Raw genomic sequence first — 23,932 nt, forward strand, 5'->3', positions numbered from 1 at the left:
TAGTAGAAGTAAGAAAATGGAATTGCTAAGCAAAGTGGTCTGACATCACAAGCAGCATATTTGTTTCCAGAGGTGGGCATTCCGTCAGACTGACTAACCGGTCAGCGACGGACACCCGTTTTTTCTGACGATTGACGAATGACGGGACGCCTTTTAAAATAGATGGACTGACGAATGACGGAAGTGAGTTTTCATCCGTCTTTTCACAGTTTTCACCGCGTCCGACGGTGACGGTCCTTCAGACCCTCACTGACGGACCGTTAGTCCGTCACCGGCGACGATTTTTGTGACGACCGACTGACGGACTTCTGACGGACTTAAATGACAGACTGACGATTGCAATTCAGTTCGTCACGAAAAATGACGGATGACGAACCAGCAAAGCTTGGTAAAATGCAAACCTCTGTTTCACATTTAGGCGCGATAAGTCACTTTACACCAGTCATATAACGACGAGTATAGAGCTATTATTACCTTTTGTATTCCTATCTTCTGTTCCGTCCACTGTTTTGCTTTGGGATTTATTTCATGTTGACCTTCGAAGCAGCTTTGATGTGATATTTTCCACAACGGATGCAAGGTGTGTACGCAGAGGTGGCCAGCAGGCGCATTGCTTGGCCATGCCTGTATAACAGATTGCTTTGCTAATGAATATTGAAAGGACGGGACACGCTTGTACAGGTGTGTGTGTGTGTGCGTTTCTGTGTGTGTGCTGCCTTGGCTCGACAAGGTCTTGACAGATCTATTAGCATTCTCTTCCCCATTGTCCACAACCAAAACACAGAGTACAAATACTACACAAACAAACATGAATATGCGCGCGCACGAGCACACCCACACACTGCAACGTCTCTTTGATGTTTGGTGGTTTAATTTACCTTTGAGACTTCCATCGCTGTCTTGCATTTGTCTCCATAATTTACTTGTTTTATTCTAATCTCTTCAAATTGTATGACTAATGACCTATATGAAAATAGCTACTCATTTGAAACCACACGGCCACTGACTTGGCGCTCAGCGTGAACAAATAAATGCTACTTCCTTCTTTCAACAATCATGCAGGTGGAGCCAATTTCAACAACCCGGCAAGAATTCAGACTCTTGAAAACGACCTCAGGCTGACGGAAATTAAACTTTATTTGTTCGGGTGAGGTTAATTGAACATTTGTGTTCGTTCCCTTCATTTCTATTCCTGTTTATGATGTCAAGCATATTAACATCCGCGGTATCTTCATAGCCTCGTTCTTGTGTGAGAGGAAGCGCTCTCATTCGTTTCTAAAGGAAATCTAATCACAACAGTTGAATCATGTCACCATGTTTTCAAGCTGCATTTAGACCGCATGGATCAACGGTGCCAACCATTTCTTTCTCCCTCGTGGCACATTCGGAAATCATCGTGGCAGTTTTAAACAGGAACAAAAGGGAACTGCATGTAAATGCCACACAACGAGTCCGGAGCTGAGATTTAAACCCGAGCCTCTGAAGTGGGAGGCAGACGTCGTACTCCATGAACACAAATGAAATGCTAATTTAGCCACCGAGAGAGAAAGAAGCGTTATACATTCAAGCTTTGCCACTGCCCCTTGCTTAGTCACTCTTGTGTCATCGTAATAATGGTCCCTCAGGGAATGTTCGGGGCTCTGCTGTCATCAGCATTTACTGGCCGACTACACCAGGAGTAGCGCGCGATATTCAGTAAGGGAGAGAGAGAGAGAGTGAGTGAATTTTATAGATAGACAAATAGAGAGGGCGAAACGGTGGAATTACTGAAAAGCAGAAATAGCCAGTGACAGATGTGCGAGCGTTTGAGAACGGTGAACAGACAAGGGTAGAGGCGAGGTGAAGAGGATGACAGATCGGCAGAAGGAGAGAAGCGGAATACGAGACGCAGATAGAGAGTGAAAGAGGCAGACAGCTCCAGTTCAAATGTTGAATTAGAACATCACTGCGAGAGGCAGCAAAGAAAGGCGGGAGCTGGCAGCGTGTGTACCTACAGGGCGTGTGGTTCCAAACTACGAGTGGAATGAGCTAATAAATGACACACTTGTATTGACAAAGGGTGAGCTTAGAAAGTGACATCAGTGTTTAGTCAGCAAGGACTACGTGGATTTCTGTGAAACGGAGCTGCTCAGCTCTAAATTTCTCGGCTGCCGAGCACTGAGGTGTGACCTTCGATGGCATCCTGATCGTGCGGCATGCAGCTCCTTCATAATGTTTTGCTATACAATTGGACCGTAAGCACACATTATGCATTCAGGAAGGCCCCTTTTCAAACAACAACGGAGTTATTGATTCTGATGAGTGAAGGTAGTACAAGGCTGATTTGCCTCAAGCAGGAATGAAGGAATGACATCTCATGGTGCAGTTGATCAGTTCTTCAGGTTAAAGGCGATTGATTAGTGGGACGCTAATTGAAAAAATTAAAAAAAAGGTTATTCGTTAGTAGAAATAGACCGATTTGTTTTTTTCAGGGCCGATACGGATACCGATTATTAGTAGTCAAGAAATCCGATAACGGACATTTGGAGCCGATATTGATTTTCAGTAAAAGAGAAAATATCGCCATCAAAATAAAAAATGAAAAAAACTCTTACATTTGTTGAAACGTCTTTAACGATATGTTTATTGAACAATTTTTCAGATTTGCTTAATGTTGATTTTTTTTTTCATGAGTATTCTAACATACATTTTTGACAAAATACATCTTTTTCAAATTCTAACCAAAAGTTTAGAGAGCACCCAGAGTCGTCAGCATGTCTTAAAAAGTTCAATAAAAACTTAAAAATATCTCCGTATAGTTTTCGACAGTAAATGAAGCCCTCCAAAATTCAATTCAAAATTACAGCAACGTTAAACTTTCACATATCTTTGTTTTGATTTCAACACAGTTTTAAATCGATTTATGACGGGCCAACAGATTTTTAAAAAAGGCCGATGCCTATATTCATCAAAACGACGAATATCGCCACCGATAATCCCTAGTAGTTAGTGGATCATCTTCCACACACACACGATTGCCATAGCAATCAGGTTTGCACACTCAAACCTTCAGTAAATCAGGCCCTATGTGTGTAATTTTCCTTGTAAGCTGTCACTTGTTGAGATGTCCACAAAATGCGTGCGTGCGTGGGATTTATGCCCGAGAGCCACTCATCTTTTAAACATGCCTGCATGATGCTCATCGGGATCAACACTTCCCGCACAAGTAACCTTTTTATGGAAAAGAGCGTAAGCGCAGTCTATGCATCTACTGTATCTTCTATATTTACCGAAAGGGCTTAGCAAACTGGTTGAGTCAATACGCTCTTTTTAGTTTCCAACATAAGCAGAGAACCACTCATCCACTCGCATTCCTGCAAGCGCGCACGCAAACAGACACACACATCCGCAATTGGACAGAAGGACAGTTGCCCGTCTCTTAGAATTTCCTATTCATCTCACCCGGCATGTTGTACTTTGCCTCTGTCTTTGTGGTCTGGCATCATCTTTTGCAGCATAGGTTTGGCGTTCATCTATGGTGAATACAAACATTGACAACCTCTACCCAAAATTGAAATTTGGAGGATGTGTTTAATGGGACATTCTTGCAATTTCGTATACAATTTTGATATCGTAATCCCTCTGAGTCAAGCCGAATCTAATTGTTCCCCTTTCAAATCGAACCATCCTTGAACCGTTTCGCACCACACTTGCTGAAAATTGGAAGGTTCTATCAATCTATCAAACCATGGCAAAAATGGCGTCGGAGAGCTACTGCAGGTTAGGTCGCCATTATTCAATTTGGGAACGGCGTAGGGCAGCAAATATGCATGCTCGTGTGCGTGAGCGTGCATGTGTGCACACTTCATCCTCTGCGGGCAAGTCCTCATCTCTGGTTCTGATTAACTCCCTGTAAAAACACTTCTGTTCAGAACATCACAGCCCGTACATCACACTCCCTCTCTCCTCACACACACACACACACACACCTAATACACACACAAACACGCACACATGCTGCGCAGCTCCCGGAGGCTCCCTGTTCACAAAGGGGAGTCTACACCCATCATTCAAAGCCTTATAGGCCTTAAGAATGCTGACACACACACGCTCAATCACACGCAGACACGCACACACATCGACACACAAAGTGCTCTGTTTTCTTTGCTTTGATACACTTATAGAGTTCAGAGGTGAGAGGGCTGGAGGTAACACGGTGTTTTTCCAGAGTTTCTAACCACCTAAATCTGCTTCTAGACACACAAGGAGGTCCAGATGGCTGGGTGGAGACAAAAAACACTCTCACATGCACAAGTACACCCACTGTCATGCTCGCATGAATAAAAGTCACACAGAATATCACATACATGTACTTATGATCTACGACCTGATACGTCCATGACACCATGACAATGTTGTTCTCAGGTTCCACTTATCGTCTTTGTCTCCCAAAGCTAACGGCTGTGAGTTTAACGATAGCACAAAGGCTTGCTTTTTTGACGTACGGGTGCTGGGTATTAGGCGTAAAGAACCGACACATGTTGAATATAGCAACTATGTGATGCGGGAAACCACCACGACCACTCCCAACAAGCGGCGAAGCATGCGTGACACATGGTAGCGGACGTCTCTCGGTCCTCTAAATCTCAGGCAGCTGAAAACCGTCACATGTGATCAATAGCTAAATTTATCACTGCGAGCGAGTCGCTGTCATCCATAAGTACACGCATTAGAGATTGTGAGTATGTGCGTGAACGAGCCGCTGTTTATAGGCTCTACCCCCACTACCTCTTGAGATGCGATTGACATTGTCTTTAGCAGCCAATTACAGCCAGAACGCCGGTGAAAAAAGGTCACCGTCATCCAGCCATCAACACTCACCAACGCCAAATGCCAACAGCGCACAGCATTGCGTGTGTTTATGTGAACGTCTATGCGCCGAGCCCGAAATGCCAGCCAGCCAGCCGCCCCCGGTTCTCCTCCCCTGCGGGTAACCTGCAGCAAATCTCAACATGATTGATGAGAGAATTAATGCTGCCAAGCAAAGCAAAGCATTGTGGGAATAAGGAAGTCTTATTATTCAGTAGAGAGCATGCCATTAGGGGGTCCAAAATCAACAGTCTGTTATTATGTGGACATAGATGTGTTTAAATGCGTATATTGTGGTCCAGTGGGAATTACCCCCAGGACGCAACAGAGGGATAAGGAGAGATACATTTACCGTATTTTCCGGACTATAAGCCGCAACTTATACTTATACTATAACTTATACTTATACTACACTACACTAACACCTCCTCATAATAACGTTTGATTTCTAATTGAATTTGCTAAAAAATGCTAATTGTATTACCTGTCATTGATTGCAAAGTTACAGCTGCATTGCCTATGCTCGTCCCGAGCCCAGAAAAAGAGAATAAGCTTCTACACTTGACAAAACGTGTAACATGATGGCCGCTGTTCACCATTAAAAAATAATTTTCTTTGTATAATCGGTCATTTGAAACAAATTTTCAACTGAATATCTTTGTATGAAGGTAGTGAAGCTGTTCAAGTGTAAAAATCATACCTTTTTTTTGTGTTCTTTACTTTTTTGCTAAGTGCTTGGTGTCGAGGTACCAAGCGCTCCAATATGAAACAATGGAGTACCATGACGTTCAACAATCTCTTGCTGAGTGAACTATCCTTATTTAGTAAAAGTACACCGAAGGAAGGTTTGATTAAAATCATATATAATTTTTACCTGGTTTGGAACAAATTCATTTTTGGCCGGCCATATCACACTCTTGGACGATACTTTCTGAGAACCACCCTATAATTGATTTGTGAAAATCGTTGACATTGACCATAGTTTTTATATATATATATATATATATATATATATATATATATATACATTAATGATTTTAACTTGTCAATTGCCCACAGGAAGGACAAACATCAGAAATAAGTCACTTACTGAAGTCGGATCACTGTGAAGTAAGGAGAATAAGGACGCTTTATCTGTAGCAAAGAACCTGTTTGATGTCTGAACGTTTCCCCAGGATTTTCACTTTTGAAAATGATGAAATAAGAATATTTTCCATGAAAGCATCAAGGCCATTTGACTCGTCTTTGTCTTTGGAAGACTTAATCATGACTTATTTGGTCTCTGACTTGAAGAAAATGTATGTGGTGAGCTTTGGTGTCATACTTGCACGTATTTCCTTTTTCGACAACCTCCTTCTCATTTTCTACACATGCATTCAACTAAATGTCCAGGATATGAAAATCTCTTAATATTCTCAACCCCTGTTTGTTGCCAACGTATATGTAGGGCTATATATAAACAGTGATATAATCGGTTTTATTACATGGAAGTAACATTTTTTGCTGAAAAAAACCCCCTGCTGTTGCTATAGACATTCATGCAAAAATATTCCTTCAAATATAGCTAGAGAGCTCCTGTATTATCCCAAAGAATAATCTTGGCAAACACACATTCATAATGCACGACTCTTATTAATTAAATCATACCGACAGAAGAATTACATTTTAGAGTGAGAACTGGAAATAGAATAGAAGGGATATATTGTCAGCTACACTGTAGTCATTAGTCTGGTCCAGAGTTCCGAAATAAACTGGAGGCACTTGCTCGTGCTGTTGCTTTGGGTGCTTTGTGTCATTTTATCCATTTCTTTTCATGGCAAAATAAGCTAGAAAAAAAGGAGAACCTACTCCTGTGGATTTCTTGGAGAGCGAAATGCCTTCTCTCTTCACAAACACGCCGTAGCCCACCTAGTGTATTTCCCTCCTGGCTTTCCAATTTAAATGCAAATGATCCCAAATCGGACTCCACAAAGACGCAGCGGCATCAAAATCATTTGATGCTGCGATGAATTATATATTTTAATTAAGCGGCCGAAAGAATCATGCCTATTCAGCCCCTTTGCCACCAATAAGAAATGAATAAATAAATATGTAGGGGGGCTGGAGAAGGGAGTCAATGAATGGAAGGGATAGTCAGGCAATGAGGAGACGGGCTGTATTGAGTTTGGGCGATTGTGTCGCTAACCGCCTGTGGGCTGTCTTTATGTGAGCAATCTGAGGCTGTCACATTTCAAAATCATATTGTTTGCTGACAGGCGCTTTAAATACCCCTGCAGTTTCCAGCACACACACGTACGCGGCGGTTGAAACTGGCCTCGCACATGCCGACACACACCGCTTGGATTTTGACGGGCAAACCAACACTTACAAAATGAAGAGCCGATATGGGAATTGTGATGGTCTGACAAGGGAAGCAATTTTAATTTCACCCTCTGTCATTCCGCGTGATATCATCTCTGATGAAATACATATGAGCTGCCAGTCACTCACGCATACACAACAGGCAGCGCGGCAGCCACACGCAATCTCAATCACACACGTTGATGCAAACTTCAGTCACGGATGGCCCACGAGAACTTATAGAATGCTCCGGAATTGCACTTTCCTGAGTGCAGAGGTGCACAGTTGAGTTGAGTCTTGGGAATTCACATATAAAAATGTTCTGACTGCAGCAGTCTTAAAGTTGTTTGGCACTTGTAGGTGCACCTGTGTGGAAGGACACCCGACAGTGTCCTCTCTGACAAAGATAGGACTCATTTTATTGGTGAAGAGGCACAGATGATGACATCACTACATCATCATGGCCAAATCTTTTATGGAGGAATGACTGTTCTTTTGGTAACCCTGAACCCTCTCAGGCTCAAATTATGGTTTAATAGGACTTCTGAGTAGAAAAAAGGCTCATGTAATATGAATGTGTATTAATTAGGGGATTAGCAATTCGAATCTGCAACACCAGCCTGGAGAGGGTTAAACGACCCCATCACATTAGCCTACTTGCTATTTGAGCCATCATAAAGTCATCAATTCTGATCTTAAAGCAGCATTCATTTATTTTATCGCTCTGCGTAATGAACTTATTTTTGTATGCGCATAATAAATTACGCTCGGTCCAGTAAAATCTGCGCAGCAGTAATGTAAAGCACAGACACAAGAAGAACACACAGCGATAACATTCGATCATTATTAGCAGTAGTAACATTCCCCAGTATTCTTTACTCAGCAAATAATGCAACTGAAAAATTCAGACTGACACAAGTTTTTCATATGGAGATGACAATACGCTTCACTGTATACCAACCTAAACTCAAAAAGCAAAAACAAGAAAACGAAACAACCCAAAATAAATGCTAATAAACAACCTTGTTTTTATTTAGACTGGATTGACTCAATTTTGACTCGGCAGAAAAAAAATAACATTCTGTTCTGTTTGGCATCGAGAATACAGTACATGCTAACATTATTATTGTGAAAATACAAGCGAATTAGTGTCTGTAATTAACCTAACTTGCTTGTTTACGGCTTGTGGAAGGGAACCCGCACTGGGGAAAGACAAACTCTATAAAGAAAAGCCTCAGTAAACACACAAACTCCTTATGTAAGGCTGTAGCTATAAACCACACCGCGCAATGAAAACATAACAAAAACATTTTTTTTCCACACAAAAGCATGTCTTGATACCCTCACCTTCACAACTTGTCAACTCAACTCACGTTATTTATTTCTGTTGTTAGCTTAGGGAACGTTGTCATTTTTACGCACTTTCATGCCCTAGCACGTATATTATTTGTTAGTGTACACTGGGACGAATGGCACATGTTTTTGGCTTACAACCCTTCTGGAAACCCCTGCTAGGGAGGTTGCTTTATCGCTGCGGTGCACTGTGCAAAGTTGTTGTTTTTTCTCAGTGTGCCCGCTACGACCCCCCACCCCAATGCCGGGTGGTGTTATTTTTGTTGGACATTTCACTAATAAACTTGACAGAGATTAAAGGACCAGGAAACAACACGTGGCACCAATAACTCAGTCTGCTACTCACTTCTCATATGTGCTACTAAAAGTGTGACTGGGCTGCAAGCTGGACTTTTGGACCCAACACACCAAACACATTAGTACTTCAATTTTACCCCCTTTAATGAGACCTTTGTAAGTGAAAAATGCAGGTGTACGAAAGATGTCTGGTCCTGTCAAAAAAAAAAAAAGTAGAGACTGTGTTAATGAGCCACAACCTTTGGAACACTCACACAATTTTATGAAGTTCAGTACAAGAGTTATGTCAAAAAAAATGTTGCCCTACAAAGCCAACACTGCTCAGTTTTAATTTACAAGATGAATTACCTTTGTCCCTAAACGAGTCTATATGGGTTTCCTCATTCATTTTTTATAATATAACATTTTTAAGATTAGATCAGGAACTGTGTGTTGTATTCCAGCAAACATTGTGAGGAGATACAAACGAAATCCAATTACAGTGATGTGTTACCAATACGCGTTCCAGTATCACATTGTAATGCATTACGAGACGTATTTTGGTTATATTTTCAGCCACGACAATCTCAGTAATGCATGTTACAAAGCATATTAAGAGAAGCATCACAAGATAGGCTCTTTTCTCCACTCATCCCCTTGTTGGGACTTAGGCCCAGTCCGAATTATGAGAGTGTCAGGTTCACACCAAGTGAGACATTAGCAAACAACGCACAAAATGAGGAGAGAAGACACTCGACACAACATTGTCATTTGACTTGCGCAAGGAGAGCGGAGGGAACTACCGCAACAGTTCCTAGCAACCCTCTGATAAGCACCTCCGCCTCCTCGCTTTTATTTTCTTAGGAGTCCCTGATTACAAAGGTGTCCCATCTCTAAGGGATAGGGGGGGCGAAAGCAGTTGGGACATTCTGAGTTTGGTGTGTCAATGTGTGTGCGTGTGTGTGTGAGTCATCACTATGCATGTCTGAAAGCAATAAGGCACGCAAAGCGAGCTGGGCCAAGATCAGAACAAGGCTCAAGATGAACATCTATTCCGACAAGGCTAGATTAGAACAAGGCTAACGTCTAGACTACAACAAGGCTAAGGCCAGTCATCAAACTATTCTATTCTGCATAATTCAAATGTAGGACAGCAAGCATCATAAAATACTGATTATTATACATTATTCTTACAGAAAGTGTGCAGGATATCACTAGCTCACTTGGCTCATGTACTGCACCTCTGCGCTGTAGCTTGAGTTTCTCCTTAAGTACTACTGCCTTCCGGCAGCCAGTCTGACTGTACTGATCACTGATTTATTTGTACTGATTGAGCAGTCAACATGTCGATTATTGTACACAGCACAATGGATGGACCTATATATATAGCATATAGCAGCGTATTCTTCTTCGCATGTATTTTTTCTTAGTTTTGAGTCTACTTCCCGTTCGAGCGCCCCTAGCGGTGTAAGAATTGTTATCGCTGGCGATGGACTTACTTCTGATAAATAGGCAGACTTGAGTTTTTGAAACTTACTTTCGATAAACAGACACAGTCTGTTACAATATACATCCATGAAAACCACATCGTATCATTGATTGCCCCTTCATTAATGATCTTGGGGGTGTTGCGCTAGGGATGCCCCCCACCTCAGTTGGATAACCGGGGCTCCTGCCCCATCCGACCCACCCTTTGCACGCCACTGTCTATCGGGCAATATTGGCGGCAAAATGGCATGGTTATTTGGGGAATAATTGTTGATTCTGCTTGATGTAATCAAGTTGACTTTCAGTGAATCCCTCTAGCGCCACCAACCTGCATGACATTACCTCCGGGATGTATTTGTGGCCGGTTAATGGGGTGATGTTCCACACTATGTAGATCTAGTCACGATTTTTATCGAAGCAAGACAACATAAAATCCATTTAGACAAGACATTTATTTGATCACTGTGACAAACTACTGGCATTCTACAGGCTTTTTTTTTTATGAGCAAATCAAGTTTGCTTTGAGACTGAGAGCTGATTATTGAAGACAAACAAAATGGGTGTGGTGAGATTAAAAAAAAACTGTCAAGCCATCAAATTTAGCTGAGAATGGTGCCCAATATATATTTTTTTCGCATACGCTGAATTACAAGTGTGAGACCACGGCCCGAATTTCATATTGCTGTTAAATTCAAATCTATTATGTCTCACAGAAAGTGGCTGTATAAAGATGCTCCGTGAACTGGAATGCTCCCATCCTGACGGAAATTTTATTTTAACAGCTTGTAATCATTCACTTCTAATGGCTGTCACGTAAAGAAAAAAGTGCATGTTCTACATACAGTGCCCATATGAAGGAAAATCCAATGAGTGATTATCAGATCTCTGATTTTGCTTTGTGCTTTGAAACATAAGTTGGTTCTTGCAGCTGTGCTCATTTTTTGTCGGTTTGACTACGGTAAGTTTGAAATTCAACGGGAGTGTAAAAGCCTTTTCGTGTTCTTGAACATCATGGAGCATTATAGATGTTTCTTTATTTCTATAATGATTTAAACATGGCTTAAAATGGAACCTTAACAAAGGGGAGCATACATGAAATAAGTGTGACTGATGTTGATGAATAAATGCAAGATGTAATCAAAAGTAAAAGTGAAACAGTCCTATGAGTGGAATGGAGAAGATTATAGATAAAAAAAAAAAAAAAAAGGATAACGCATCAGGGGGAAAATAAAGTGCTAATGGGAGGCGACAGCGGTTTGTAACAGCTGAACTCCTCCATCCAAAGAACAAGGAAATTCACTTTGCTTTATACGCCTATATTTAAAACGCTCACTCTGTTCTGCACATGTGGACATGTGCCTTTTTTTCCAGCCAACATTCATTGGCGAGCCTCCCCTGCCACGGGAGATAATCCTTCCTCGATAAAAAGAGGAAATGCAAAAGCCTGTTTGAACGTGGATGGCTCGTAGGCAAGAACTCGATTGGGCTAGTTGCAGAAACAGAGGCAGACCAATGACCTTTCACCCCCCCGCATACAAGTGAGGAAGCAAAACAGTTTTAATAGGATCATCTTTAAAGCTGATGAATTCTTCTTGGCCATTAATGCTGATGTGCAACGGAACACCTGCTCACTGGGTGACAGCCAGCTACTTGTCTGCCAACATTGGTGACTTTGTGCCTTTGCAGGGATGAAAACTATTTGCTCAATCTATCCTGTCAGTCCAATTCAGTGTATTTATCGGGCAAGTTACTGGAGTTCAAATATGATCTCACCAAAGGACATTAGCATTCATTGTTAAGATAACAGAGGATTGACGGTAATACTCAATATTGCTCGGAAGCAGCCCTAACCCTTTTCGCACTAGGAGTAAGGCGCCAAAGCAATCTTATGAAACTGAAAAAAATAGATATAGTATTTTTCTGTAATATGACATATGCACCATGTTTTTGGAGTTGTTTAGGACTGAGTTGCAACATTTTGACTTGTTGACCTAAAACTACTTATTTTTTCACTGTATGGTTAACCGATAAAATCAAGTTTTTAAAGTAAGTACTTGATGAGTTTTTTGTGTTGAAAAGATTGAAAACCATGACCTCAAACATACAAAACACATTTCTGTGATCACAGAAATTCACCTAAAAAAGGATTGGAAATAAGATTGCAAAGTGGCTCCAACGATTTTTCTTGTTTTTCCATTCAGCAGAATCCACATTTTCCTTTGGAAAAACTTCAGTTGTTTTTACAAGGAAAGTGAGACTATAAAATGTCTTATTAATGGTTAGTTGTTTAGTATAGACTAGTTGGTATCAAAGACACAATCAGACAATCCCACAAGTCTTTTTTGATGTCGTTTAGTGACAGCTGAACAGGTCACAAAGGTATAAAACTAGAGAAAGTAAGTCAGAAAAGTATGATTTTCAGATATCCGATACCAAAACAACATGCATTGTAAATTGTCCAAATGTGTCAATGGTTGATTGCTTATAATGTGCCCTGTGATTGATCTCAAATCTGTGTTAAAAATTGCCGATCTCTACTTTTATCCAGATCAACATTTGGTAGATTCATTCGTCGCTACTACAGTCTCCGCCCCTCCACGGTTTCAGGGAAATCATTTGAATAATTCATTCATCATCAGTGGTAATAAATGAAAAATATAATAGGCGCCCTCAAAGAATCATTGCTCCAACAAGGAGGGTGTGTTTGTTGATGGTGTGCTGCTATACCTTTAAGAGCCTCTGTTCATAGCCCATCCCAGAGAGGGTGAACCCATTAATCAGATGAGCCGAGAAACAGAAACAAAGACAGAAATAACAATTTAAAATGCAATTTCAAGAATCTCAGCAGGGAGTCGGACAGGATTACAAACCAAGAAAGCTTTTCAAATAAGGAGAAAAGGTTCAAGAAAAGGCCGCAGCAGACACCAATCCCAGTGAGAGCAGAGACAGACAGACTCAGAGGGGACAGGAAGCAGCTATCTCTCCATCTCCTCAATGGCGTTGTAGGCGTCCATGTCTGTCAGTCAATTCCAGCGGCGGGCAGACGCGGTCGCTCGCCAGTTCGCCGTCTCTCGCACGCGCTCTCGCTGATGATTTTCCCTGTGTGGTGTGTCCGCAGATGGCAAACCTTGTGACATCGCTGTGCTGTGTAGTTCTGGCCGCGGTGGTGGTAGCTTACGCGCAGAGACGCAGTCAGCTTGGTGAGTATGCATTTGATCACATCTACTAAGTCCTGGCATCTGGCTGACATTTTTGCTCCAAAGTCGCAGTTCTATATATTTGTTTCAGTGCAATTTGTCATTTACTACTATTAGCAGTAGTTATCTAAGGACTACTTTCCAAATCTTTCCGTGATGCATGTCCTCGTTTGTTTTAGAAAGTTTTTTTTTTCTGCATTTGTCAGCGCATACAGATGTACTGACAAAGCCAATGATCTTTTGCACACTTTCCACTGGTGAATGTTACACCAGTGAGACTTTGCCTCATTATGAATCAACGGACCTCTTGTGTAGTTAGAGTAACGTTGAGCTTTTTCTTCCTGGGCCGACAGCAACATTTGGTTCAACAAAGACACCAGTCAGGTCAACTCATGACCATGAGCATGTTGCAAATTATTGGCATGCTGAGATCCTTATGAAAGAACGGATGGGGGCACGGGGAGCACTATAGATTCACAGGACGACTCTTTGGAGTTCTCACAAAATGCACGACTGTGTCTGTTTGGCACGGGAGTCAATCCGTCACTTGACTTCATGCAACGAGTGGCAAGGGCTTGTTTTGCCAATGGTTTGTGTGCGGAAGTTTGCCGACACAGACAATTTCTTTAACGCCGCCATCACTATGTCATAGGGATACACAAATGAAATGCAGAAAATTGATACGTACTAAAAATATATGTGTTATAAGAATTCATATTTTTGGAGCATATGAGACCTATACTTACAAACAGGGGAAATCCTCCAAATTGGCATAGCCAATCAGAATTAAGCATTTCAACCATTTAACTAATTTCATCACTGCTATACTTGTGACCAACAATACATAGAGAATGACAGAGTGACACTGTAGAGAGCAAAACGACCACGTTTTTGACTTTTGGATTGCTGACCACTGCTTCAGTATAGAGAACACCAGGGCATGCGTGTTGTTCCATTTTCCTTGCCACTGTTGGTACCGGAGCCCTGGAGAGTTAACTCCATTAGTGTAGGCGTAGCCCTAGAGAGGAATCCCGGCTCCGAAGAACCACAGAGACCGACTGTTAGCTCTCAAAGAACAAAAGTTATATCACAGGACAAAAGCTGTTCCCGTTTTATTATTGTACCTTATACATTTTCAATAATACGGTATATGCTATATTTCTGTTTTGCCTACTCTAAACTCATTCTGGGTATTTGCATGATTACGCATGAACAGATCTTTTCTCGTTGAAAAGTATCTCGTTTGTACAATTTGAGAGCTCTAATGTCCATATAGACAATATGCATGTGAAGCGATTGTTTTCTAGACGGGTTTTGTTCCGATCAGCTTTGATTTGTAACTGTTTCTCGACAGAATTAGTACTGAGCAAAAAGGTGAAATGCCAGGGGAAAATTGGGAGATTGAAAGTTGTCGCTTCTTGCTGAGCAGTACGCGGACGTTGTCTCTCCATTTAATTAAGCAACACACAATGATGTAGATGTCACTGTCACACCTTGCTGGTGCTACAAACTGAAGAGTCAAGTGTGTATTGAATAACCTTTGCAACTTGCCAGACAGGACTCGACTGCAAAAGTGTGACTGGGTCACGATTGCACATAGAGTACAAAAAAATACGTGCACTAACATGCATAGTATGAAGCGAGGGGCACATCTAGGAAATTTTGCCAGTATTTTTTTCATCCCATAGAGGCAAGGTTAATTGGACCATTGACTATAACATATGAACAACGTTAGAATATAAAACAAAAGGGTTTTCACGTCTTTCTTTTGACTGCAGAACATTTATTTTTGGAAGGAGTCAATATTTTAATCAAAAGGAGCTTCCGTGGCAGACATGGAAAATGCTTTGCGTATTCTTTTTGCCAAATTTTGCGAATACTTCATACTGCAAGTCAAAATAGATTTAACGAGGACTTTTGATTGAGTAGTAATGGACATAACTGTGTGGAACATTTGGACTGACAGTTATTTAATTACGACCAAACCGAGTAACTTGCCTTTTTCATTTGGATTAATGTGTTGAAACAAAGCCTCTTTGACTCGCTAAATTAGGGAATTAATAAAATTCTTAAAAGATGCTGAAATCCACATTTTGCAGATGCAATTAGCAGAACTGTTCTTTTGTTACTGCCGGTCTTCAAAGAGTTTGTGTCCTATTTGTGATCAATAGTTTGTGCCAAAAAATGCCAGTGGTGCCTGGCAAATGAAAAATAATAACTGAGGGAAGGAAAGAATTAAAAAAAAAAAATGCATGCAAGAGAATTAGAATTCCGATGCTGACGTGATGCAAAGTTGACGTCCTCGTGCACAAAGAAGCGCAAGATTGATCACACAGGCAGACAAAATGAGCCTTATCTTTTTGTTGTTGTCTTGTTTTGTCTCTCTGTGCATCTTACGGTGTGTCTGCCCTCTGATTCCATCTGTGACTATCGTCTCAATCTCATTTGAATTCCGGGAAAGACCCGAAAGACCCCAGTCCAATTCTTTGTTTTTATTGGAAATTTAACGACTAATTTAAAACACAACAAGAATACCAAGTGGGAGCCGAATTAGTAGAAGTAATCAATGAAAAAACACACAAATAAGGACTAATCAGGAAGCGTTCACATCCGAATCCCCGCAGACCTTAAAAATTCCCGTTTGGTTGTGAATCTCAATGTATTTGTTTGATACGGTTAGACAAATATAACATTTGTGTCGGTGCGCTCACTAATTATATCTCACCAAGGCAACTTGGGTGACGTGTTCACATTATGGTCCTTTTGTCATGTCTGCCACTAATGCCACAGGGCTTATTTTGTGTTCACAAACAAACACAGTGTGTGTGTGTGTGTGTGTGTGTCTATGTGTGTGGTGACATCATACTGTTGATGAGAGAGCACATTATTTATGGAAGCCCATATCCTGATTGAGAGATGAATGTTTCCGCTCATAATCATGGCCTCCATCCCTCTCCCTTGCAAGATGTCCCTCTGCCCCTTACATGACCCATATTTTAAATTTCTTTCCTCATCCTTTCCTCATCGCTGTCCCTCTAATTTCTTGACTTTCTTGCTCCACATCCCTTCCCGTTCACTCATTTTCTTCCTCCTCCTACGTTTCCCAACTCCCAATTCATCAGTGGGCTTGTCAACAGCAGATCTATCGCCTGTGACATCATGTGCTGCTGACACTACATACACCACTATCGCTGCATGTTTTTGCGTGTTTCCAATCTGATGTAGAGGTCACGTGAAAGGAAGTGAAGAGGTGGCAGTAAAAGGAGCACGATTTCGATGGTATTCGGGCTGAAGCTGTGTGTATTTCATGAGTGTTTTGACACTGAACAACAACACGCCGTGACTTCGGCTTCACAACACTGTGACCACCCTTCTAAATGGCTTGTATTATGTATTCAAATTAAATGAATGCTTTCAGATTTTACCCCAAGCATTATTCTTAATAGCCACGTCAGATTAGCTTCATGTGCGTTCACAGAGGCCGGAAGATATGAATATAATTTATATTACTGGGAACAGGAGAGCTAGAAGATATGTCAGAAGGTCACAGTTATACATTTCCTGAGGCAACAATTTAATTCTTAAAACTCTATTGCCAACACCACTATTTAAAACAACTAAACAAAGAAAGTGATATACTGTACGTATGTGTATAATATATATATATATATATATATATATATATATATATATGTGTGTGTGTATATGTTTAGGTGTATATGTATATCATTTAATCTCATATATAAATAGAGATGAAAGTGGAAGCTATAACATCTGGAACTCATGTTATTTATCTTTTTTTCTTTTTTTTTTTTGGCAATCATGTCAAATTTAGCCCTGTGTTGTGTTCCGTGGACACATCATATTTCAGGAAATACAGAATAAAAGATAGGACGCTCTTACATAATCCTGTATATTCATAACTGCCTGGGAGTATACACTAAGAATTCATCCACGCTGCTCTACAAGATAAATGCAGACAACCAAATGCAATCAATTATTCAAAGCATTGAACCACTGTCTGATGTGCAATCAGACAGAGCAGACAACTGTTGTAAGTAAGTAAATAAGCGCAAAGACTGACATGTATGTATGACTGAGCGTGTGTGTCTGTGTGTATCCTCGTATACGTAAGCGCCGCATGTACTCTATATGCCAGTAGGGAGGCTTGATCACACTCATTATCCTGAGTAGCACTCAGTGTAATCAGCGCTGCCTCTTTGGCATGAAGCTTGGATTAATTTCAAGAATGAGCTGAAACAATTGATTGACTGACTGCTGGGCCTGATGGATAGCAGTGAGACCGATGGCGGCCTGACAGTGAAGGAACATGCATTTCTACAAATGTAATTCAGGCTTAGCTTTGCAAAACAGAGACAAATAGTGATGCTAGAAAAGAAATGTTGTATTGTGACACCAAATTGTCAAAGGGAAAAAAACAATAAGGTGTAATATGTTCTGTATGTTTTTTTTTTTTGCTTTGTTAATGCACACGTCTACCAAAAGTTGCTCCAAAAAAAATATATTTTTTTTTTTTTCAGAGGAGAAAAAACACCTCAAGTCATTTTCACTCGTTTTGATTTTTAAAGTGTTTTTGCTAATGTGATCGGATTTTGTTTGTCTCATGTTGGAAATCCGAATTGGGAAGAGGAGCAAGGCTTGATACGGAAAGACAAGTCGGTAAATTTGATCATTTTCATTTGTTCACTTTTTCTGTATTGCACTCATCAGCTATGTTATACAGTTTCCAGGGGACTTGTATGTGCCGACAAAGTTTCAGGGAACTTTGAATTGGCAAAGATATACTGTATATTGACAAGGTGGCCTTCATAAACAACTACCATCCATTAACACTGCAAACATCTCTTAATGCTTAAATATGTGCGAAAACAATGACCCAGAATAGTTGACAGCTTAGTTTACTTGACTTTGAATAACATTAGCTTCAAGGCTACAAAGCGGTTAGCATGATGACAGTCAGATACCATTCCGGCCTGTAATTTGTTTGGGTTATCCATAAACATTTGGCGCTCTTTGCATTAATCCCTCAGAACATTTTAGGTTATTCATAGGCAAATAAAATAATAAAAATATTAAAAACAAATATTTTTTTAATGAAAGGAAAAGGTTGTTAAAATTGCCATCAAGGTCCATCATTGATTTACTCATATTGCTTTTTTATTATTATTTTTTTAAGCATATCAATAATGTCTGCTCATGTCTTGAGTGTTTTTAGTGTTCCCCCAAATGTTGCCCAGTAAACTAATCTAAGCCGGTCTGCAAAGTTTTGGCTAATGTTGTTTTGATGTAAAACGTTGGTTCCATTTCATCACAATTGAATCACCAGAGCCTTAAAAGGGGTCTCGGACCCTTCAATGGTGCATTACTTCTAAATATATGCATTTAATTTGATCTATTTGGAAGCGAGTTGCCTTAATTGTGACACGGCGTGTGGGGAGGGAGTTGAAGAGTGATCAGGGGAGAGGATTGTCATTTATCACATTGAACTTTGGTTTAATTTAATTCAGCTCAACTTTATTGTCATTCCCCTCCAGTGAAGTCATTCCGTTTGACTCAAGTGCACGGAGAAACGAGACAAATCTTACTTAGTGCAACCATGCACGTGAGAGTGGAGTGAAAACAGAACAATCAAGAGCGGGGAGAAACGGGAGGATCAGACAAAACGATAAAATCCAACAACATCAGTATTCTAAAAAGCAAATGGTGCTTAATAGTGCATCTAAGGAATGGCTGCATAAAACTTCGGTGTTGTTTAATCTAAACAAATGCCCTACATTAAGACTCCTCACATATATTGTGCTGCTTAGGAGGATAGATGCTTCCCATGTCAGACGGTTTTAAGTGTAAATTTGACTGAAATGGATTTAAATAAGGATTTGTAATAAACCAAAACAAGTTGATAGTATGATAACACAATGTCTTTAAATTTGTCTTGGCATGAGCCGCTTTGTTAAGTTAGAATGCTTGTTTTCAGTCCGTCTTCGGCTGACCTATTCGCCACGCTGGGTTTCTTTACGAAACTTTATGAGAAGATTTGTGAAGCTTTGGGCTGACACCGAGCAGAGCAGGAGAGAGAAGAGGATGTGAAAAGAAACATTTATGAAAGAGCTGTTTGTCCTTGCACAGGAGAGGCAACAAAGGAGCGGGAAAAATGTGTACCCGTTTGTGTATCTGTCTTCAAAAGTGTGCAGTGTATTTATTTCTTGTGACATTGGACAAGGACGGTTCCTTCTTTATTGAAGTCTGATTTTCCTTTCTGGGATGATACATACCAATAACTATTCACTCGACAAAATCTCATATTATATTGTGTGGGGACAATAGTCTCTGTGCATTCTTTTTCATCCCATTTTTTTTTTTTTTCAATGTTGAGGAACCTGACAACATGTTTGAATTCAGTTTTTGGGTGGAACTTGAAAGGCAGTTTACTGAAAAAAAAATTGGTGAGCAACTAATGAATTTTACAGTTAAGATTTCACTGTATTTGAATCCACAACTACAGAATGTGTCAGGTACCATCTTTCCTTATCTGATTTGAGGTGCTGTTGCACATTCATTTCAAAGGTCAATACATTTCGGACACTTAATTATGTACACCTTCATGATAACAACACTATGAAACGCTCTCAGCATCCCAAGCCAAAACATGCAATACATCAAAAATATTATTAATGGATTGTGCTGTACTTAATGTTAATTTGTTTGCCATGGTGAACTCTATGTCCATGCTACATGTATCCCCCCCCCCCCTTTTTGAAACAGCATGTTTAAAAATCTGCTGTGTCACATTGATAAAACAGCATATTCATCACACAAAGTCATCTAGGAGTGGTAACATTAACTATCTCAGTTACACACACACACACACACAGTGTGATGAATTGAGGTTGGGTTGTTCTATCCGTCATACATGCTGCAATGTCTTTTTCTAATCTCGCAAGTGTGTTTGTGTTTGTGTTTGTGTATGAGGGCTCCTCGTTCTATTAAACAGGGGTTCTGTGGGTTGGTTTCATCTGAAATGTTGAATCTAATCCCAAAGTAATGCGCAGGCAAAACGGGAACTATGGATGGATTTGGGTGTCAAACGCGTCTAATACGAAGGAAGACAAAAACAATTCCCAGGTATTATGATGAATATCTTAGCACTCAATATTAGAGTACACATACATTTGAGATGCCTACTTGCATCAATTTTGAAAGCCAATCCTCCACGTGTTTCATTGTTGTAGCTTCATCTATTACAGAAGAAGGCTACAGCTTTGGTTATACGTGGGGGAATTAGTATGGGCTTTGAGTTTCAGATCACTGTTAGTGAAACCTGCAGTCATGATTCAGTTCCATTTAATTCAATTTCAGAATTTTATTTTCATTATAAAGGGATCCGAAATGCACCCCCCCACACACGAAAAAAATACATACCACAAATCATCAAATGGAAGCCTGTTGAGGTTTTTATTTTAGTCCTTTGCGGCTCCATTTTGTAGGGAGATACTGACCTTTACGACCTTACTGGTACAATAGATGAGGGAAAGTCATTTAAAAAATAATAATAATAATCCTTTTGGGGGAAAATTAGAACCAGTCATGCAATTGCATTTCCAACACCTACAATGCCAAGCTTAAAGTGTATAACAAAGATTTTTTGAAGGACAGTGCTCTATATCAAAGTATATCAATGTGATTTTCTCTTTTTATATCATTATGATTTTCTCTTTTTGTCATTCTCCCTATAAATTGTCTGATGCTTTTTGGTTGCCCAGGACTGTCTAACTACGCATTTGTTTTCCATCATCTGTGCTGCGTGACTCTGACTGTTTGTGTGTAATGAAAGACCATCTGTTTTCTTTTTTTTTTTTTTTTTTTTTTGTGAGTGGGAAAATAAATATCAAAATTCACATTTACATCATCAGAAAGTGTGTCACTGGAAGGCTGGATTGGTTCCTGATAAAGAGCAAAAAAGATCTGCATAAAACATGTTTATTTTTATACTTTGTTTAAAATTCATTAAATCCTGTGATAGCGTGCATGTCTTAAAGTGCATCTATTGTATCGTAGACCTTAAGGACCCAAAATAGCAATCTACAATTACATGCTAATATTTGTTGAGGCCCCTAGTTATGGAACATTAAACTGGAACCCCAAATTTGAAAGTCTTGTGCAAATAAGGGTTGGAATTTGTTTGCCAAACTTAAAAGGGGGTTTTGGGACTAAGGACACCACATCTAAAGATGTTCAACTCTGAATAGAAAATAAGCCACGATAAGGGAACTTTTTAAATGTTTTTGTTCCATTTTAGATCACACATTCAGTATTAAGAACTGCAAGGAGGCTGGTCCAACCTTCATCATCATAGGCGAAGATTTTTTTTTTTCTATTCTCATTTTTACTCACTCCGCACTGTCCTTTTTGTCCTACAGTAGTTTAAAGTCGCATGGCTTTTTCTTAAAGTGACATTTAAGAATGTACTTATGTATTCTAGTGTCAGTGTGAGGTTTTCCAAAGTAAGCCTGAGCTTATAAGTGGATATATAAGCTATGAATGAATGATGCGCTGCATGAGTGATGCAATGTGGTGCCAACTGCTTTGTTTCATTCTGCCCTTCATGTCATATTCATTTCTGTAAGAAGGTCATCAGGTCCGCTGGGGCAAATTTTCCTTCATACTTTTTCCCTCCGACTTACAGCTGCCGAAAACACAATAATATAAACCTCCCAAAGCTTCTGGTAGTAAAACATACCTTGACATTTTGAAGAAATAACCTCACAAGTGTATATTCATGACTGAGTAAGAGTTTTTAGGGACTGCAGTGACTCGCTATATCATCACTGCCAACTGAAGCCGATGAGAACAGTCTATGCAATACCGTGTATTACTGGAATGCCGTACACACATTTGTAACAATATTTACCCTTCGCCGTATGATAGGAAACCAGAAATTAGCAATGTGTTTGTACATGGAAATGCATAACATGGAATTTCCCTATAAATTGTGTAAAGGAAAAAAATAATCACACTCTGGGGGGAAAAAAAAGACACACAACAATGGGCAAGTAAAACAAGTACGTATAAAGAAAATATTGACTATTCCATCCTTCAGCAGGCACAGGCAGTATGAATGTACCTGTCATTAAGAGAGTTAACACATATTCATGCCATCAGCAATGAGATACAGTTTGCAAAGGCTTATGAATATATGAATGAACATGCCCAGGCATCCGAGCAACTGAAAACAGTTAAAAAAAAAAAATGCGCACTATGCATTTTTGCAAAGGTCACCTGTTCTCAGTGCTAATATTGCATCTTATTGTCTGTTCCTTCCAGCAACAGTTACACCTGTAGTCTTTTCATCGGTAACTCTTCTTTTTATTGAGAATTTGTAACAATTGCAGTAACTCTCTCAATTTGCACTTTCTATTTCATATCTTGCAAACGTATTTTTAGTATCCACATCATCTGTGTACGACTGAAAAAGCAGAACAATTTCATGATTCTAAAGAATATGTATCGTTTTATTTGTATTTTTTTTAAGAGAAAGAACGGAAGCAGGATTCATCTGAGAATTGTGTGTGGGGAGGGGGGGTCAGAATTGGTCAGCTTCTTTTTCCTGCTCATGTTACACATTAGCATGCGTGGGGCTAATTGCGCCTTTGCCTTGGACAGAGAGCTGTGAGGAAACTATGACCAAAACACGACTACAAGGATAGCGAGACAAGCTTATTAATATACATTAGTTTTGTGATTTCATCACTGCTCCCTAAGTCTAAATTGGATATTAGACAGACAAACAATTTGTTCCCTAATTCAAGGCTGCCTGATTAGCTCTACCGTTCAAATATTCCGTTAGGTTGTAGCGCTTGTCGAAACACTTTTGGCTAGGTCACAGTCGCAGAGCGATTGTCACAGCATGTGGCTACGGACGTCACTGAAGTAAATTGACAGCGCACTGGTCACGTAAGCCGCACAAACTGTGTCTTGTAGGCTGTCATCAGAGGCAGCAAGTCGGGACAGCACGTGACAGCACCTACCTCATTATCAATATACGGCGCAGTGCTCTGTTCCGACGAAACCTCTGAAAGAACTCAACAAGCAGAACTGTGCTGATGGCGGACAAGCTGAACGTGCACACTCATGCCTTTCTGATGTTTTCTATAAGACGGTTGCTGGTACGGAATTCCAAATGAAGGCGAGTGCGTATGTGGAAGAGAGAGAAGAAGTCTGTTTTGAATGAGAGAAGTTTGAATCAGACAGGGAACTCACGCTGCAGGAATGTCAACAAGCCAGGGAGAAGGCTCTGTCTACACACGTGGGCAAAGTCACACAGACACCCAAAAAACAAATTTCATTATGTTTGCATATACATATTGGCTCAAACACACCAATATTGGACACACCGAGCGTAAACCAACAAG

The 23,932-nt window shown here is 40.2% G+C and overlaps 1 protein-coding gene across 8 annotated transcripts in view; it reads left to right on the forward strand.

Moving 5' to 3' along the window:
- cntfr (ciliary neurotrophic factor receptor) overlaps positions 1 to 23,932 on the forward strand; it is a 282,361-nt gene that overhangs the window by 168,785 nt on the left and 89,644 nt on the right. For 7 of the 8 annotated variants that reach the window (XM_086054349.1, XM_086054347.1, XM_086054348.1 and 4 more), the window contains one exon: positions 13,424 to 13,505. In XM_086054349.1, the coding sequence (XP_085910475.1) occupies positions 13,424 to 13,505 (82 nt within the window). Of the gene's footprint in view, positions 1 to 13,155; positions 13,308 to 13,423; positions 13,506 to 23,932 lie in introns of those variants that run through there. The other variant, XM_086054352.1, reaches the window with a different exon arrangement.

This window comes from Filicampus tigris, chromosome 15 (genome assembly GCF_054856515.1).
Source record: "Filicampus tigris isolate MCC_2025a chromosome 15, RoL_Ftig_1.0, whole genome shotgun sequence".
Taxonomy (NCBI): domain Eukaryota; kingdom Metazoa; phylum Chordata; class Actinopteri; order Syngnathiformes; family Syngnathidae; genus Filicampus; species Filicampus tigris.